Source organism: Mus caroli, unplaced genomic scaffold (genome assembly GCF_978045245.1).
Source record: "Mus caroli unplaced genomic scaffold, Mus_caroli_1 scaffold_5, whole genome shotgun sequence".
Lineage (NCBI taxonomy): Eukaryota > Metazoa > Chordata > Mammalia > Rodentia > Muridae > Mus > Mus caroli.
The window spans coordinates 62,727,824-62,747,792 of NW_028227260.1; the positions used below are offsets into that span (position 1 = coordinate 62,727,824).

Sequence of the window (19,969 nt, forward strand, 5' to 3'; positions counted from 1 at the left end):
TTCTCCAGCCCCTGTCCCAGAATATTATACTAAAGGAGTACATTTCAACAAAACAAAACAAAAGAAAACCACTTTTGATGCAAGATATTTGGATGCTTTGGGTGTTGTCAGCTCTGAGGTTTGGGCTGAGAAATTAGTTTTGTTTACCAGAGGGTATAATGCAAGCTTCTGCTTTAGACCACGTAGTTCCCTTGGACCTGGCTAGAATGGAACTCTGAAGGTTCCTTGAATTGTTGAATTCCTAATCGTCCTGCCTCCACTTCCACCTCCCAAACCTGGGAGTTTGGCTGTGAGAAAACACGAGGGCTACTTTATGTTTGAGACAACCTTACATTAATCAGGTGGCCTGGGATCCGGACAATAGAGCCAAAGATGACCTTGAACAATTGATGCTCTTGCTTTCACATTCAAAATCCGTGGCTGAGAGGCTTGCGTTACTTAGGCCGGCTCAAAATCAAACAGTTCTAAAGGAAGGAACGTTTTCTGGATGATGATTCCATTTTTAAACGTACAAGCCATTTTGTGCCTCAAAAAAAAAAAAAAATCAGCGCCATTTCAAACCTGCGCATGTGTACTAAAAGTTCGCTGAGCGCGACGTCTTTACACGTAGGAAAGGGGTGCAGCCTTTTCAGCGGACCAATAAGAAACCTCCAGATTATCCTTTTCCGATTGGCTCCCGGGAACCAATCGGAAAAGATTTTTTTTTATTTTTTTTTTTTTTAAAGCGGGCGTCTGCTGAACGTGAAGTCACGTGAGGGGTCGAGCGGCAGGACTGAGCCGAGCCAATGGGGAGCGGCAAGGGCTCGGTTCGCCCGTTCTCACGCCCCACCCTCTCACCGTGCTGGAAGAAAGTTTCGCCCCGCCGCCAAGAGAGAAGCGTGAACATGGCCTCGCCAAGGTGGTTCTGGTCTATGTGTGTGATCGCAGCGGTGGCACTGCTGCTCGTTTCCAAGGTTCCTTCGGCCTCTGCCCAAAGAAAGAAGGAGGTGAGGCGGCGCCTGCCAGCGGCAGGGACTTTCTCGACTTGGGGCTAGAAAGGGTCCGCTCGCCCCTTCCCAGGGATCTGTGCTGGGCGTGACTTGGAGTCCGCGGTTGGGAGGAAGTTGGCTTCACAAAAGCGGGAGCTGCAACTTCTTGTGTTGTAGGGTTTCACATCCAAAAGCAGGCTGGAGTAGGTGACCACCTGGATTCCAGCAGCTGGGGAAAGTGCAGCTACAAGTAGTGACACTCCTGGAGTTCAGACCGCTTTGGGTGTTGGGCTGAGGAGCTCGTTTTGCTACCCAGAGGATATAAAATAATGCAAACTTCTGCTGCCGACCATATGTAGCTTTCTCAGACGTGTGTCTGTCATGTCAACCCAGGAGTGGAAAAATTAGATGAGTGAGATGATGCCAGTTTCATGCCCGTGTTCAAGCGTTCAGAATGTGTAAAGCGTCTGTATTCGGTGACGAACACCAATCACGAACGAGCAATCTAAGCCCCCCTCCCCCATTTTATGGAACAGGCAGTCTTTGAGATGTAGAAAACATACAATATTCGTATTCCTTTCTGTTTATTTTTTTGTTCTGTTTCATTTGAAGCATTCTCTCCTATAGCCCATTCTGGCCTCGACCTCATGACAATCCTTTGCCTTTCAAGTGCTGAGGTTACAGGTGTGAGCTGGGACACCCAGCTTTTTATTTTATTTTATTTTATTTTATTTTTTTAAGCTTGATGTTTAGCAGTCTGAACATATGGATCTTAGCCCCGTGTTTCTGAATATTTGTGACTTAGAACCATATACTCATAGAGCTTTAAAAGACTGGTGATAATTATTTATACCCTCTAATTTTATAAGTAAGGAAGAGCAGCCCTAGTTTTACAGTTAACTACTGTATTTAAAGTAGACTAGAGCCATTAATTCTAATGCCATTTCCAGTGCATTCTGAGCTTCCTTTAGTACACAAAACCTATAAGTACATTTTTGAAATACCAGTTAAACATTGCAGCTATTTAGTTATATAAACTAATTTCTGTATCTATCTGAGTATTTGAATTATTTCATAAGATTAAAAACTAAGCAAAGCCTCGTATGGTGGGCATGCCTGTATTCAGAACACTGTAGTGAAAGAGGTTCAGGAATTCAAGGTCATCCTTGGCTAATAAGTGAATTAGAGCTAGCCTGGGCTACATGAGACCCTATTTGAAAACAATAACACTGAAGAGCTAGCAAAGGAAAACATTAAATTAGGGAAGTTGGTAAAGAGGAAAATAAAGTGTACAATTATTAAAGATATAATCCAGTGAGCAGCCTTTTGGCTGGGTGAAGAAATTGATAGAGCCTTTCTGTTTTGGAGTGTTTGCTGCATGCGTGTGTGCTCACTGCCGTCATGGAGGCCCAAAGAAGGTGTAGAATCCCCTAGAACTGTAGTTTGAGGACAGTTGTGATCTGACAGTTGGGAATTAGGAACCAATCCTGGACTTTGTGCAAAAGAAGAAAAAGAAGCTCTTGACATGAGCTTTCTGGTGCCTGCTGTGACTTTTTGGGAGAAACCCAAGCCATTCATTCTTTGTAGACAACAATATGCAGAGCAATACATTGGCTTTTCTACCCTTAAAGTCCTGTTTTTAAGCCATATTTGTGAGTGTATGTATATGTATAAGAAAAATTCAAAACTCTGTTAAGACACATAACAGTCCCTTAAGAGCTGCTATCTCTAGGCATTTAGTAATGTTGGTAAAGGAAATGCTTTCATATTTTGCCCTATATATTCATATTGTCTGAATGTGTACAGTAATGACTTAATTTTTTACACTTGAAACAAGTTTTGGTACATATTCCAGGCTGATCTTGAGCTCCTTCGGGGTGACAGAATCACAGGGCAAAGTTTTGCTTGTCTTTTGAGTTTGTCCTCCTGTCTCATAGTCTAGAATTACAGGTGTCTGTCTGCCACACTATTCCAGGACACTTAAGTCTTTTTGTTTTGTTTTTGTCATCCTTTTTAAAGATTTGCTTTTATTTTTAAGTAATTGAAATAATATTTTCGATATATTGTTTACCTGAATGGATAGATGTGCACCATGTGTGTAGATGGTGTCTTTTGGAGGTCAGAAGAGATCCCCTGGAACTAGAGTTACATGAGCCATGCTGTATGAGTCCTAGGAACATAACCTGGTACCCTGCAAAATCAACTATTGTTCCTAACTGGCAAAACCATCTTTCGATATGCTATTTTTATTTGTGCCTGCCTGTGTGCCTGCATGCATGTATGTGTGTGTGTATACATATATGTCACTTGTGTGTAGGTACCTGTGGAGGCCGAAGAAGGACGTTGGATTACCTGGAGCTCGAATTATAGACTATTATAGGCTGACTGATGGGAACTGAAGGATTCTATGGAAGATCTGAGCTATCTCTCTGGTCCCTTCAGTTTTGTTCATTTGTTTGTGTGTGGATGGGGGTGGTGAGCAAGTGCCACTACATACCTGTGGAGGCCAGAAGATAAATAGCAAGCATAGGTTCTTTCCTACCATATGGGACCCAGGGTTTAAACTTAGGTCATAGGCTTGGTGATAAGCACTTTTGCCAGTGAGCCATCTCTTTGGTCTCACGTAATCTTTGCAAATAAGTGAGGGTTCTTGGTTTTGAGACTGGTTCCTGAAACTAGACCAGACTAGTCTCAAGTTCTTTGAGGAGATAAGGATGACCTTGAATTCCCAATCTCCATGCTTGCTCCTTAACTGCTGAATTAGAGTTATGGGCTCCCACACCCAACTAAAAGTAAAGGGTTTTTAAACTAGATATTCTACCAGTGGAGTTATGTTCATAAATTTTGTATTGAACTAAAACCAGAAATTCCTTTTTGGAAAAACAGATTTCTTGGCGGGGAAGGGAAGGGAACTAGAGCGTCTGTTGTTCTTGCAGAGTATCTGGGTTCATCCCCATGCCTTCTTCTGACTTCAGAGGAAACTAGGTATGTACACGGCCACATAGACAAAGCACATAAAAGAATTTTTTTTTTTTTTTTTTTTTTGGTTTTTCGAGACAGGGTTTCTCTGTGTAGTCCTGGCTGTCCTGGAACTCACTCTGTAGACCAGGCTGGCCTCGAACTCAGAAATCCACCTGCCTCTGCCTCCCAAGTGCTGGGATTAAAGGCGTGCGCCACCACGCCCGGCAAGAAAATTTTTTAAGAAGAAAAATGATTACTTTTTAAAGGAAACAACACCAAATTGTATATTTTAAAATGGTTAGTGTAGATTTCCTGTTATATAAATTTTACCTCAATTTTTTTTTGTTGTTTTTTTGTTTTTGAGACAGAGTTTCTCTGTGTAGCCCTGGCTGTCCTGGAACTCTCTATAGACTAGACTGACCTTGAACTCACAGAGATCCAGGTGCCTTTGCCTCCCAACTCATCAGATGAAAATCACTGGCCACCTCCACCTGGCCAATGCATTTCTAAAAATAGTCTAATTCTAACTCCCTTTTATTTATGCCCACTATTCAGATTTTTGAAATATATTGCACTACTTGCCTGACTGACCTTTAACCCACTCCTTTTTTTTTTTATACCAAAGGAAATGATTGTAAACATGATCCAAGCACAACTACAAAGAAATATTGGGGAAATTGTAACTCCGTGTTTCTTTTATTTTTAATTGGGAAAAGTATTTCCCAAAAGTCCATGTTTTTATGTCAGAGATCTATACCAAAGATACAGGGAAAGGTAGTATGGTGAGGTAGTAGCAGTAGTCACTGTATGCTTTAACTCACTCACTGTTTCTGCTGTATGTATCAACCACTATGCAAGAATAATAAAAACGGTTTACAGAAGTCAGTGTTCCAGGCTAGGAGTGTGGCTCAGTGGGTGGTGGAGTGCTTGCCTACAGTGCACAAGGCTCTGTTGACCCATTCTTTTGCTTGTAGAAGTACTAACAGGGAAAACTTGGAAACTGCTTAACCTACTTTGTAGGGTATAAAAAGGGATTCTCTAGCTTTTATATTCTGTTTCAACCAGCCTTGTATTGGCCCAAGCTTTTTTTCTTTAAAAAAAAAAACGTATTTATTTACTTTACATATATGAGTACACTGTAAGCTGTCTTCAGACACACCAGAAGAGGGCTTCAGATCCTATTACACATGGTTATGAGCTACCATGTGGTTGCTGGGACTTGAACTCAGGACCTCTGGAAGAGCAGTCAGTGCTCTTACCTGCTGAGCCATCTCTCCAGCTCCCCTGTCCCCCAAGGCTTTTTAAAGTTTGTATTTTTAGATTTATTTATTTGGGGGGCTGAAGAGATAGCTCAGTGGTGTATACTGCTTCTGCAGAGGAACCAAGTTTAATTCCTGGCACGCATGTCAGGCAGCTTACAGCCACCTGTAACTCTACTGCAGGGGATCTTGCTCCTCTGGCCTCTGTGGGCACTTGATGCACATACCTAACTCACATGCATATACCTATACACAGAAATACATACCTATACACAGTATACATAACTAAAAGGAAATACTTATGCACATGAGTAGTTTGCCTGCACATATGCATGGGTGACATGTGCATGCAATACCCACAGAGACTGGAAGAGGGTGTTATAGACAGTTGTGAACTACCATGTGGGAACTGGAAAATGAACCCATGTCTCTGCAGGAACAGTAAGTGCTCTGAACCACGCACTACCAACTGAGCTACATATTTATTTTATTTCTGTATGTGCATCTGTGTGAGGAGTTGTACATGTGTGTAGGGTTGCCTGTAGATGCCATAAGGTGGGGTCCAACTCCCTTAGAGCTGGAGTTTGGGGCCTTTGTGGGCTGTCTGACGTGGGCGCTAGACTCTTAACTCCAGTCCTCACGCCTTCTTTCTGTGTCGTGTATGCTGAGTTATCTACCTTTCCTGATCTTTCTTCTACACTTGTACAAATGTCTTCTCTTTGCTGGAGGAACTTTTCCCTCTTCCTTACCACCCTCCCCCTATTTACCTGGGGGTCTCTACTCCTTTTTCTGTGTGTTGTTTTTAGAGTCTCAAGTGTACGTTGATCTCAAACTCACTTTATAGCCAACGTTGGCCTCATCAGCTGTGCTGGGATTACAAATGTGCACCAGTGCTCTTGGTATTTCCAACTCTTTAAGTCTTGAACTTTTCTCTGATCCCTGGGGTAAATTGACATGAATTCAGCACGTGATGCTGGCATGTTTTATATATCAACCCTTTGCATTAAACTGTGAACATCTTGAATGCAGAAACTTAATTTTTCTTTCAATAAATATCAATAAATCCAAGATTGGTGGTTCCCTCCTGTAATTCTATCCTTTGAGAGGCTGAACCAGGGAGATACTCTGAATTTCTGGTCAGCCTACACAGACCACAGCCAATTTATGCAGTGCTTCATCATGCATGTGAGGGGAACATTCTACTAACTGAGCTACAGCCTCAGCAGCCCCAGCCAGGGATGAATAATTTTTATTTTATTTGTGTGTGTGTGTGTGTACATATGTATTGGTTTCTGCAGATACCAGAAGAAAAGAGTCAAGAGAGCTGGAGTTACAGACATTACTTGGCTATATTTCTGTCTTAGTTAAGGATCTATTGCTATGAAGAGATACCATGACCACAGCAACTAATATAAAGGAAAACATTAAATTGGGACTGGATTAGCTTCAGGGGTTTATTAGTCCATTATAATGGTGGGAAGCCTGGTGGCATGAAGTTAGACATGGTGCTGGAGAAGGAGCTAAGAGTTCTACATTTTGATCTGCAGGCTGCTGAAAGAGACTATGTGCCACACTGGATGAAGCTTGATCATATGAGACCTCAAAGCCTACTCCTGTAGTGACATACTTTCTCTAGCAAGGCCACACCTACCCAACAAGGTCACACCTCCTAATGGTGTCACTCCCTAATGGCCAAACCTTCAAACACATGAGTCTGTGGGGGCCATTCCTAATCAAACCACCAAATTCCACTCCCCTGCCCTCATATGCTTATAGCCATACCATGATGCAGAAATGCATTCAGTCTTAACTTCAAAAGGCCCCATAGTCTATGACAGTCTTATACTTGTTTAAAAGTTCAAAGTCTCTTCTGGGAGTCATGTAATTTCTTCTTCTTCTTCTTCTTCTTCTTCTTCTTCTTCTTCTTCTTCTTCTTCTTCTTTGTTTGTTTGTTTTGTTTTGTTTTTTTGAGATAGGGTTTCTCTGTATAGTCCTGGCAGTCCTGGAACTCACTCTGTAGACCAGGCTGGCCTGGAACTCAGAAATCCGCCTGCCTCTGCCTCCCAAGTACTGGGATTAAAGGCGTACGCCACCACGCCCGGCACTCATGTAATTTCTTAACCGTAATCTCCTATAAAATTAATATAAATAAGCAGATCACATACTTTTTTTTTTTTTTTTTTGGTTTTTCGAGACAGGGTTTCTCTGTATAGCCCTGGCTGTCCTGGAACTCACTTTGTACAGCAGGCTGGCCTCGAACTCAGAAATCCGCCTGCCTCTGCCTCCCGAGTGCTGGGATTAAAGGCGTGCGCCACCACGCCCGACCCCACATACTTTTAACAAACAATGGCACAAGATATATATGATTGAGCGGCAAGTGCTCTTACTGCTGGGACGTCTCTCTAGCAGGTAGGTAAGTAGGTAGGTAGGGATGTGTGTGTGTGTGTGTGTGTGTGTGTGTGTGTGTGTGTGTGTGTAGTGAGGGAGTACTGAGAATTCATCCCATATCTTTACAACTGATCTATATATCCCCAATGTCTTAGTCAGGGTTACTTTACTATTGCTGTGTTGAAAGACCATGATCCTAGCAAATTGGGGAGTAAATGGTTCATTAGCTTACACTTCCACATCACAGTCCATCATCCAGAGAAGTCAGGCCAGGAACTCAAACAGGGTAGGAACCTTGAGGCAGGAGCTGATGCAGAAGACATGGAGAGATGCTGCTTAGTGGCTTCCCTATGTGCAGCCTGCTTTCTGATAGAGCCAGGATCACCAGCCCAGGAATATTACCACCCACATTGTGCTGGTCCCTCCTCCATCAATTACTAATGAAGAAAATGTCCTACAGGCTGCATACACCCCAATATTATAGATGTATTTTCTCAAGCAAGACTCCCTCCTTTATGATCACTCTACTTTGTGGCAAGTTGACATAAAACTAGCCAGCACACCTACTATAAAACAATTTTTGGAGTGGGCTGTTACCCCAGATTGAAATGAAGCCCTCAAGCTTAGTGGATAAACACTGCCACTAAGCTGCATCTTTTGGTGGCCATCCCCATCCCCATCACCGCCACTGCCGCCCCTGGCTCCCCAAGACAGTTTCTCTGTGTAGCCATGGGTGACCTGGATCTCTGTAGACCAGGCTGGCTTCAAACTAAAAGATCTGCTTGCCTCTGCCTCTGGAGTGTTGGGATTAAAAGTGTACGTTACTGCCAGGCCAGTGGACACATTTTTAAATGAAGGGCTAAAAATATACATTGGTGATAGAGTGCTTGTTTAGCATATTCAAGGCCTTGAGGTCAATCTTTAGTACAGGCTAAAATAGTTGTCTTTTCTTCCCTGATGCTGCGGATTCTTTTGTCTTGTTTTGTTTTGTTTTTGTGGTTTCCTTTCTTATTGTTATTGTATCCTAGGTTAGTCTTAAACTTGCTGCTGCAGTGTGAACTTGCTGCATTGTTGAGGATGGTCCTGAGGTCCTGACTCTCCTAATCCCACCTCTTAAGTACTACGGATTCTTTTGTCTTGTCTTGTTTTGTTTTTGAAACAGGGTCTCATGGAACTAAGGTGACCTGGAACTCACCATGGAGAAGATGGCTTTGAACTCCCGATCCTCTTTCTTCCATCATTTTTAATTTTGTTTTGTTCATGCTGTCCTAAAATTTGTGATCCTCCTGCCTCAGCCTCCTGAGTGCTGAGGTTATAAGCATATGCCACTATACTTGGGAAGATTCTTTTTCTTTTATTTAAATATTTGTGGGTATCTTAGGGTTTCTGGTGCCAAGAAGAGGCACCATGACCACAGTAACACTGACAAAGGAAGACATGTAATTGGGGTTTGCTTACAGTTTCAGAGAATTAGGTCATCATCAACACGGTTTGAAACAAGGCAGTGGGCAGGCAAACCCGGTACTCCAGCAGGGCCACACCCACTCCAGGAAGGTCACACCTCCTAATAGTGTGACCCGATGAGCCAAGCATTCAAACACATGAGTCTTTGGGAGCTATACCTGCCTATTCAAACCACCACAGTGGGTGTTTTGCTGGCATGTATGTCTGTGCACTATATGCTTGCCTGGTGCCCAAGGAAGCCAGAAGTCAGGAACTGCATCCCCTGGAACTAGAGTTACAGCTGGTTGTTAACTATCATGCGGGTGCTAGGAAACCAACCTGGGTCCTCTGCAAGAGCTCTAGGTGCTCTTATTAACCAGTGAGCCATCTCTCCAGCATCTAAAATTATGTTTCTTGACCTCTTTCTGGGAATCCTTATCCTCTGCCCTGCTAGTTTCACTTTAAATTGGTACTAGCTAGAGAGTCATCTGAGAGGATAGAATCTCCATTGAGAAAATGCCTCCATAAGGTCGGGTTGTAAACAGACAAGACTGTAAGGACATTTTCTTTTTCTTTTCTTTCACCCCCTCCACACACACAGGGTTTCTCTGTGTAGTGCTGACTGCCCTGGCCCTACCTGAAAGTTGAAATTAAAGGACATCTACCAGGCTGTCTTTCCTTACTCTTCCTTTAGCTTCCCTCCACCTCCCTCCTCCTCCTCCCTCTCCCTATCCCTTTCCCTCCCTCTCCTTTCTTTTTCTTTTTTCTTTTTTTTTTTTTCAAATACAATTCCTATATAGCTCTGGCCTAGAACTCCCTATGTAGACCAGGCTGGCCTCAGACTCACAGAGATCTGCCTGCCTCTGCTTCCTGAGTGCTGGAATTTAAGGTGTGTGCCACTACAGTTGGTGGTAGAGCATTTTCTTAATTATTAATTGATGTTGAAGGGCCCAACCCATTCTAACCTGTGCTAGTGGTCTTGAATGCTATAAGAAAGGAAACTGAGCAACCCATAGGAATCACGCCAGTAAGCAGCACTCCTCCGTGGCCTCTGCATCAGCTCCTGCCTCAGGTCCCTACCCTGTTGAAGTTCCTGTCCTGACTTCCTTTTTGGTGACAAACAATGATGTGGAAGTGAAATAAACCCCCCTTTCCCAAACACACACAGTTGCTTTTGCTCTTAATATTTTATTACAGAAATAAAAATCCTAACTAAGACAAAAAGGATAGAAAATATGAAAAGGGATAGGTGCTGTGATGGTTTGTATATGGCAAGGAGGTATGGCCCTGTTGGAGTGTGTCACTGTGGGTGTGAGCTTTAAGACCCCATCCTAGCTGCCTGGAAGCCAGTCTGATCTTTGCCTTCAGAACAAGATGTTGAACTTTCAGCTTTGTCTGCACCATGCCTGCGTGGATGCTGCCATGCTCCTGCCTTGATGGTAAAGAAATAAACATCTGAACCTGTAAGCCAGCCCCAAATAAATTGCCTTATAAGAGTTGCCTTGGAAAGCTGGAGAGATGGCTCAACGATTAAGAGCACTGACTGCTCTTCCAAAGGCCCTGAGTTCTCACAACCATCTGTAATGAGATCTGATGCCCTTTTCTGGGGTGTCTGAAGACAGCTACAGTGTACGTATGTATAAAAAGTAAATAAATCTTTTAAAAAATGCCTTTAATTCCAGCACTTGGGAGGCAGAGGCAGGCAGATTTCTAGATTTCTAAATTCGAGGCCAGCCTGGTGTACAGAGTGAGTTCCAGGACAGCCAGGCTACACAGCAACCTCTGTCTTGTAAAACCAAAATATATAATAATAATAATAATAAATAAAAGAGTTGCCTTGGCCATGATGTCTGTTCACAGCAGTAAAACCCTAACTAAAGCATGATATAAATGGTCATGGTATTGTATGAATGGTTCTCTTCCTGATTCTTAGTTCTCAAAAAAATTTTTTTTATTCTTTATTAGATATTTTCTTTATATACATTTCAAATGTTATCCCGAAAGTTCCCTATACAACCCCCCCCGCCCCCCGCTCCCCTATCCACCCACTCCCTCTTCTTGGCCCTGGCATTCCCCTGTACTGAGGCATATAAAGTTTGTAATACCAATGGGCCTCTCTTCCCAGTGATGGCCAACTTGACCATCTTCTGATACATATGCAGCTAGAGATACGAGCTCTGGGGGTACTGGTTAGTTCATATTGTAGTTCCACCTATAGGGTTGCAGACCCCTTCAGCTCCTTGGGTACTTTCTCTAGCTCCTCCATTAGGGGCCCTGTGTTCCATCTTATAGATGACTGTGAGCATCGACTTCTGTATTTGCCAGGCACTGGCATAGTCTCACAAGAGACAGCTATACCAGGGTCCCTTCAGCAAAATCTTTCTGCCATATGCAATAGTGTCTGGGTTTGGTGGCTGATTATGGGATGGATCCCCAGGTCGGGTAGTCTCTGGATAGTCTATCCTTTCGTCTTAGCTCCAAACTTTGTCTCTGTAACTCCTTTCATGGGTATTTTGTTCTCTCTTCTTGATTTTCTTGTGTTTTGCAAGTTGTATCTTGGGTGTTCTATGTTTTTGAGCTAATATCCACTTATCAGTGATCAAAAATTTAAAAAAAAAAACTTTTTTTTCTTATTGTTTTTTTCTTCTTTTTTTTCAAAATAGGGTTTCTCTGTATAACAGTCCTCCCTGTCCTGAAACTTGCTCTGTAGGCCAACCTGGCCTTAAACTCATGGAGAACTGCCTCCCTAGTGCTGGGATTAAAGGCTTACACCACCACCACCTGCTCTCAAAAAAAGTCTTAATGATTTTTTAAAAGGATTTCTTTAATCCAGTCATACTGAACTTTAGTAAATAGCTGATCCTGATGTCATCATTAGTAGATTGGGAGAAGTCCCTTGGAAAATTAAATGGGATGAGCTCAGTCCAGAGATTCTCTAATACAGTACTTGGAATATAAAATATATGAGATCCTTTTCCTTTATGACTAGATGGTTGCCAATTGCTTTTTTTCCCTGTTTTTTGCTTTTGAAGTTTTGGATCTCACATCCAGGTCATTTCTCATGCTAGGTTAGCTCCCCCACCCCCTCTCTCACTTCAGAGTATCATGGATGTTAAGTTGGCGAGACAGCTCAGCAGTTGAGAGTACATACTGTTCTTGCAGGAGACCTGAGTTCAGTTCCCAGCAACCACGTGGTATCTCACAACCTTCTGTGACTTCTGCTCCAGGAGACCTGACAGCATCTTCTGACTTGTTTGGGCACCAGGCCATTGTGTGGTACACAGACACACAGGCAGACAAAACACTTCCACTCATGAACTAAAATAAAGCTTGGACAATAATTTTAAAAGAAATATCACAGATGCAAACTCCTGAGGGTGGCATTTATTACAGAGACATAACAATAACAAAACAACTACAAAAAGTTGAGACAATCCTAGCTTCAACCACCCCCTCACCCCACCCCCAAAAAAAGAAAATCAAAGAAAGAGATAGGGATAGATTTTGGCTCTGTTTACAAAGGAGATAAACCAAGAATGGAGCAGATGGCAAAAGGGTTTAAAATGCTCTCTTTTCTGCTCAGTCTGTCTCTTCCAGTAATTATCTGTCAATTACATTTCCAGATCTGTTGAGTTTCAGTTTTAATTGAAGGACAAAGTTGGAAATGTATTGCTGAAGAGCAGTTAGATGAGTAGGAAGGCTAAAAATAAGCATTTTATTTTATTTTTTTTAATTAGTAAGCTCTGGTGTACTAGAACTGAGAATACAATCCAAGTTTTGAAGAAATTCAGACTGGTGATACTTCTGAAATTCAAAATAATTTAAATGACAGAATTCGTTTTAGTTATAACCACTAATGGATTTCTGTATTTTTTTTCCTGATGAGGGAGATGTAGTGACAGAATCCCTGCTGGTTAAGATTTAAGCTTTTCTAGTAAAATAAATATTGCCTGTGTGTGGTGTTGCATACTTGATACCACAGAACTTGAGAGTAGGGTCTCTGTAAGCTTAAGGCTAGCCTGATCTACATAGTAAAGTTTAAGGTTAGTCAGGGCTAGATAATGAGAAAGAGGAAGCTAGCTTTCTGGGAGTGTGCATCTGTAATTCTAACACTTGGGATTCCTAGGCAAGAGAATCATGAGGTTGAAGCATGGCTTGGCTACATAAGAAATCAAAGGCCAGAGTAAGCTACAAAGGGGAAGTCAATCTTAAAACAGAAGGAAGAAAATAGAACCCAACCTTTCCATTTAAATTCAACAAGGATACTTTGATTTTTGCCCCACTCTCCAGCCTAGAGCTTCCTGTGTAGCTCAGGTTGCCCACATACTTGGAGGAATCTTCTGCCTCTCCTGAGTGATGGACTCATAGGGGTAAGCAGTGGTGACTTGCTTCCTTTTCGTTTCGTTTCTTTTCGTTTTAGACAGAGGATCCTCCGTTGTAGTCTAGCCTGGCCTTGAACTACCACTCTTCCCATCTCAGCCTCCCGCAGTTATTCCAGGTGTGTGCCCTCTCACACAACTTTAAGGTTTTTTTTCTTTATAAAACCTAATAAACAGCCACAGCATGGATTCTAACAGTCAGGAGACAGAGGCAGATGGATCTCAGTGAGTTCAAGATCAGCGTAGTCCACATAGGGAGTTCCAGGACAGTCAAGGCTGCATAGTGAAATCTTGTAAAAATAAAACAAACAAACCTAGAGGGGCCAGAGAGATGGCTCAGTGGTTAAAAGCACTGCTCTTCTAGGTAGCTGAATTCAGTTCCCAGGGATAACATGGCAGCACCCAACATCCAAAATCGGATCCAATGCCCTCTTCTGGTGTATAGTTGTACATCAGACAAAGCACTCAAATAAAACACATAAATAAACCTTTTACAGTAGCCATCCATCTAAAAATAGAAAAAAAGACAAACGTGAAAGAAGTGTCTTAAGAATTATTAAGATGTGGACTGCTAGGCAGTAGTGGTACACGACTTGAATCTCAGAACTTGTGATACACTAGGCATCTTGAATTCGAGGCCAGCCTGGTCTACATTATGAGTTTTAGGATAGCCAAGGCAACATAGAGAAACCCTGTCTTGAAAAACCAAAAAAAAAAAAAAAAGTATGAGGCAAGAGAGATGGTTCACTGGTTAAGAGTACTTGTTTGGACCCAGGTTTGGTTCAGTTCCCAGCACCTACATTGTAGCTCATAGTAGCTTCCTTTAACTCCAGTTCTAGGGAATTTGATGCCTTCTGACCTCTGAGTAGCAGCCTCACACATGCATGTGGACAAAACACTCATACACATAAAATTAAAAATATCAAAAAAGTTAATAAATAATTATTATGGTATTATATTTCTGGGTTGGAGAGATGGTTTCTTGCTATTTCAGAGAACCTGATTTTGGTTCCCAGAGTCCACATCAGGCTGCTCATAACTGCCTGTGACTCCAGTTCCAGATCTCTCTCATACCATGTTATAGACTCTGGATGCCTGCACTGATGTGTGTGTGCACACCCCCACACAGACATACATATATGCACATAATTTAAAATAGTTTAAAATCTCTTTTAAAGGAATGAGGCTTTTTTCATGTTATTTCACTTACCTAAACTATCACATCTTTCAAGCTTTCTGGGAACATAAAGGTGCGCTTTCCTATAAAGGGTTGTATTTTCCCTGTTTATTTGAAGTACTTGATGCCTATTTAATTTTGTTATACATGGAAATTTATATAACACATTATCCCTTCTCATAAAAATTAGACGGACCTAGGCCTCCCTGCACATATGTAGCAGCTAGTGCAGCTAGTCTTCATGTGAGTCCTAATAAACACCTGGAAAGGGGACTATCCTAAAAGCTGCATATGGGATATGTTCTAGCTGGGCTGGCTTGTCTGGCCTCAGTGGGAGAGGAAACACTTGCAGAGACCTGAAGTGCCTGGCTACGGTAGTATACCCATGGACACGGACACACACACACACACACACACACTCCTGCTCAGGGGAAATGGGGAGATTACGGTGAATAAGTAAAAAATAAATAAATTTTAAAAAATAAAATAAATTTTCATGGTAAAAAAATTACAATGTAGGGTGATTTTTTTTTTTTAATTGAGTGAAGCATGGTGAAGAAGGAGGTAGAGGACCATGTTCCTGGCCAACCTCAGCTATATAGTTAGTTTTGGGCCAGAATGGAATGCACGAGACCCTGTTCAAATAACAACAACTAAACTGAGAATGTGGATCTGTGGATGTCAAACGTCAGTGTCTATAGATCAGGGAATCTCAACCTGTGGGTCAAGGCCCCTATGGGGTTGTATATCAGATATTTACATTACAAATTATAAAGGTAGCAAAATTACAGTTCTATTTTGGATTTTAGAAATGGTTTCTCTGTGTAGCTCTGGCTGGCCTGGAACTTGCCCTATAGAACAGGCTGGCCTGGAACTCACTGAGATTTACCTGTGTCTGCCCCAAAAGTGCTGGGATTAAAGGCATGGGCCACCATCCAACTCTTGGTATTTTTAAGACAGTGTCTCATGTAAACCAGGCTGACCTTGAACTCTTGTTTCTCTTCCTCCTGTACTACCACCCTCAGCTTAAATCTTGTAAAATACTGAATTTTAAGGATTGACTAACAGAGTCCTGCCCATGCTGGTCTCACTTTGTAGGCCAGGTTGGCCTCAAATCTGCCTGCCTCGGCCTCCAGTGGGATTAAAGGTATGTGTCACCATGAACACACAGCCTTAAAGAGTAGTTTTTACGATAATTTTATGAGCATTCTACAACATTCTTTAAAATGTTGAAGAAAACTTGAGTGAGTTGCGATGGCTGCCATGTGTACTCCTAGGACCCTAGTACTCCGGTGGTTGAGGCAGGAAGATTATGCGTTTCTGGCCAGTCTGAGCCATATGGTAAGGTTTGTTTTTTAATATTCATTTTATTGATTTTTATGCGTGAGTGCTCTGCTCTATCTGTGTGTATACTTGCATGCCACAACAGGGCATCAGATTGCTTTGTAGATGGCTGTGAGCCATATGGTGATGTTTGTTGGGAATTGAACTAAGGACCTCTGGAAGAGCAACCAGTGCTCTTAACCACTGAGCCATCTCTCCAGCCCTGCAGGTAAGCGCTTTTTTTTTTTTTTGTTTTTTGAGACAGGGTTTCTCTGTATAGCCCTGGCTGTCCTGGAACTCACTCTGTAGACCAGGCTGGCCTCGAACTCAGAAATTCGCCTGTCTCTGCCTCCCAAGTGCGCCACCACGCCCGGTGCATGGTAAGCTCTTTCTTATCTTAAAAGAAAAATGTATCATCAGGACTTGCTCCCAATTTTTTATAGGGTTTATATTTTCTTTCTAAAAGATTAACTAGCTTGTGCTGGAGAGATGGCTCAATGGTTAAGCGCACTGGCTGCTCTTCCAGGGGTCCTGAGGTCAATTCCCAGCAACCACATGGTGGCTCACAACCATCTGTAATGAGATCCAATGCCGTCTTCTGGGGTGTCTGAAGACAGCTACAGTGCACTGACATACATGAAATAAATCTTTAAAATAAGATTAACTAGCTTACTTTTATGTATATGTATGTGTCTCTATCTGCCTGAGTATGAACATCATGTGTGTGCAGGTGCCCCAGGAGGCCAGAGGGCACTGGATCCCTTGGAACTGGAGTCACAGAAAGTTGTGAGCCACCACTCGAACCCTTAAGACACATGCGTCCTGTGTACCTCTGCTTGATGGACTTGGTCTAAGAAAGTTGCTGGCTATGTAACTTTTAGATATGTATTTACTTTTTTCATGTGTACAAGTATGCATGTACTACATGTGTGGAGCTCAGAGGACAAGTTGGAATTAGTTCTCTCCTATCATAGATTCCTGAGATCAAACTCGTTGAGGTCCAAGAGCTCACCACCACCCCCACCACCCCCAGACCACACAAACACTGATCTTAGTCAAACAGGAATGGTTCATTGAACGCACGCCCTAAGACTGGTTGATCATTGCTGTACCTCAGAATTCTGAGCTAAGGCTACAACCCCGGACATTTCTCAGGGCCATCTTGCAAAAAAAAAAAAAAAAAAATGTGCCCGGTGGTCAGCTGTGACTCATGCTTTTTTGACTAGCTTGACAGAACAGTTCTAACTGACCTTTATTGGTCTTAAATGGAACTTACAATTGTTGAATTTCTTAAGATGAACAAACCTCCAATCCTACAGAAGGTAACAGGGTATGTGGTCACTATGATCCTGCTCTGACTCAAGTCACTTCTCTGTGTCAATGACTGGCAGGCATGTTACAGCAACAATATGAAATAGCTGGTAGGCATGTGGAAGAAAATGGCTACTGCTATGTTGAGGGGGTGGGTGACCTTAACAAAACTCAGGTTGTCAATTCTAACTAACTTTCTGGTTTTGTTATGTTTCTCTTGCTGCTGCTGCAAGGCTGCTCTCCACCAACAACACTTCCTTTTGAAACAAGGTATCTCACCATGTAGGTTGCTTTAGGACCCTATATGTAGACCAGGCTGGCCCAGAACTCAGAGATCCACCTACCCCTGCTGCCAGGTGCTATGAATAAAGGCATGTACTACCATGCCCAGCTATTTTTGTTGTTGTTTTATGTATTGTTTCAGTAGACTGGCCTCAAACTTAGTTATGTATTGTTTGAGTAGACTGGCCTCAAACTTAGGAACTTGCCTCCACCTGCTAAGTGCTGGGATAATAGGCTTTGCCTCCACACCTCTTTGTGTTGTTTTGTTCTTGATATTTGGAATTGGAGTCTTACTGTGGTGCGCTAGCTGGTCTTCAGCTGTTGAGTTCAGGAATTGTTCTTATTTTAACTTCCTGGGTAACTGCAATTATAAAGAAGACTTGCTAAATGAACTTTAAATGCCAAGTTGAATATTTTCACAAAATTCCCATTTTGTCTTTTGTAGATGGTGTTATCTGAGAAGGTTAGTCAGCTGATGGAATGGGCCAATAAGAGACCTGTAATAAGAATGAATGGAGACAAGTTCCGTCGCCTTGTTAAAGCTCCACCGAGAAATTACTCAGTTGTCGTCATGTTTACTGCTCTTCAACTTCATAGACAGTGTGTCGTTTGCAAGTATGATCTTTCTTCTCAACTTTGAAATGAAATAACTTAAATGGTTTTTAACTCTTTTTTTCTATCTCGGAAGAACCAAAATTGTGTAGCAGGTTTGTTAATAGTAAAGTATATACCTTACTCGGGGGGCTGTATAATGACAATATCACTGTTTTATAACCATCTTGGTTGTGCATATTGATGTGGGAGAATGTATAAAACATTGTAACTATCATGGATTATTCAAAAATCAACCACTATTTGAATTGGTAAGCAATTTATATAACACTATACTAGTTGCATTGACATAATTTTTTATTGCTATATGTGTGTACAAGCACACATGAGTGGATGCATGTGTACTATTGTGCACATGTGAAGGTCAAAGAACGACTTTCAGGAGTCATTTCTGTCCTTCCACCACAGATTCCAGGGATAGAATATAGGTCAGCAGGCTTACACAGCAAGGACTTTCACCCACTGAGCCTCTCCAGCCCGGTGGTAGGAGTACTTTCAGCCTGGGGATGTAGCTCAGGAATATCAAGGTAGAGCAATAGAAAAACTCCTGGGTTTAATCCCCAGTACTTCAAAAGAAAGAGTTTATAAGTGTTTTAAATTTCATACTTTTTTCCCTTTGGTGTTTTTTTTTTTTTTAAGATTTATTTATTTTATGTATATGAGTACACTGTAGCTGTCTTCAGACACCCCAGAAGAGGGCATCAGATCTCATTACCAATGGTTATGAGACACCATGTGGTTGTTGGGATTTGAACTCAGGACCTCTGGAAGAGCAGTCGGTGCTCTTAACCGCTGAGCCATCTATCCAGCCCGATTTTTTTTTTTATAATTTTGAAGCAGGGCTAAAGTTTGTTGTGTGTTTATATGTGTGTGTGTGTGTGCGCGCACATGCATGCATGCATGCATGGGAGTGTATACAGAGGTCAGAAGACAGGCAGCTGTAGAAGTTGCTTGTCTCCCTCCACCATATGGGTCCCAGGAATTGAACACAGATCATAAAGCTTAGTGGCAAAATCCTTTACCCCCTGAGCCAACTCAGCAGCCATTGAAAACGGATTTTTGTACTTTTTTTTTTTTGAGACAGGGTTTCACTGTGTAGCCCTGGCTGTCTTGGAACTCACTTTGTAGACCAGGCTGGTCTTGAACTCAGAAATCCACCTGCCTCTGCCTCCCAAGTGCTGGGATTAAAGGTGTGCGCCACCACGCCCAGCTATGCTATTTTTGAATGTCCTAGAAGTTGGTATGTAGGCCATGCTATCATCAAACTCACAGAGATCCACCTGCCTCTGCCTCCAAGTGATAGGCTTAAAGCTGTGTGCCACCACGCTCAACTTCATTTGTGTTGTTTAAAGATGTTTTTATATGTATCTGTGTGGAAGTATGTGCACATGAGTGCGGGTTCCCTCAGCGGCCAGAGGCATCAGATACCCTGGAGCTGGAGTTATAGGTGGTTGAGAGCTACCTGATACTGGTGCTGGGAAGCAAACTCAGGTCCTCTGCAAGAGCAGTACATTCTCTTAACTGCTAGAGCCATCTTTCCAGCCCCTTAGTTTCCATGTTAATTATGTATATGTGGAGAGGAAAGGGAACTTAAATGAAATAGTGTAAAAATTCCTTTCAGAGGCTGATGAATTGACTCAGAGAAGTTGGCATATAGGTGCCCACGGAGGTATAGGTGCCCATGGAGGTCAGACACACCCATTACAGGTGATTGTGAGCTGTCTGATGGGAGTGCTTACAACAAAATTCAGATCTTCTGCCAGAGTGGCATAGGCTCTTAAGAGCTGAGTCATCTCTCTAGCCCTTTAAATGTAATTTTAAAAACTTGCATATGTACGAGTGTTTTGCCTGTGTGTATGTCTGTGT

General features: G+C 42.3%; 1 protein-coding gene across 1 annotated transcript in view; it reads left to right on the forward strand.

Annotated features, from left to right (window-relative positions):
* Nucleotides 1-757: 757 nt before the first annotated feature.
* The window catches only part of Magt1 (magnesium transporter 1), a 45,182-nt gene continuing 25,970 nt past the window's right edge, over nt 758-19,969 (forward strand). The window contains exons 1-2 of the mRNA XM_021153097.3: nt 758-986; nt 17,937-18,106. Of these exons, the coding sequence (XP_021008756.1) occupies nt 786-986; nt 17,937-18,106 (371 nt within the window). The 5' untranslated portion in view covers nt 758-785. The remainder of the gene's footprint in view (nt 987-17,936; nt 18,107-19,969) is intronic.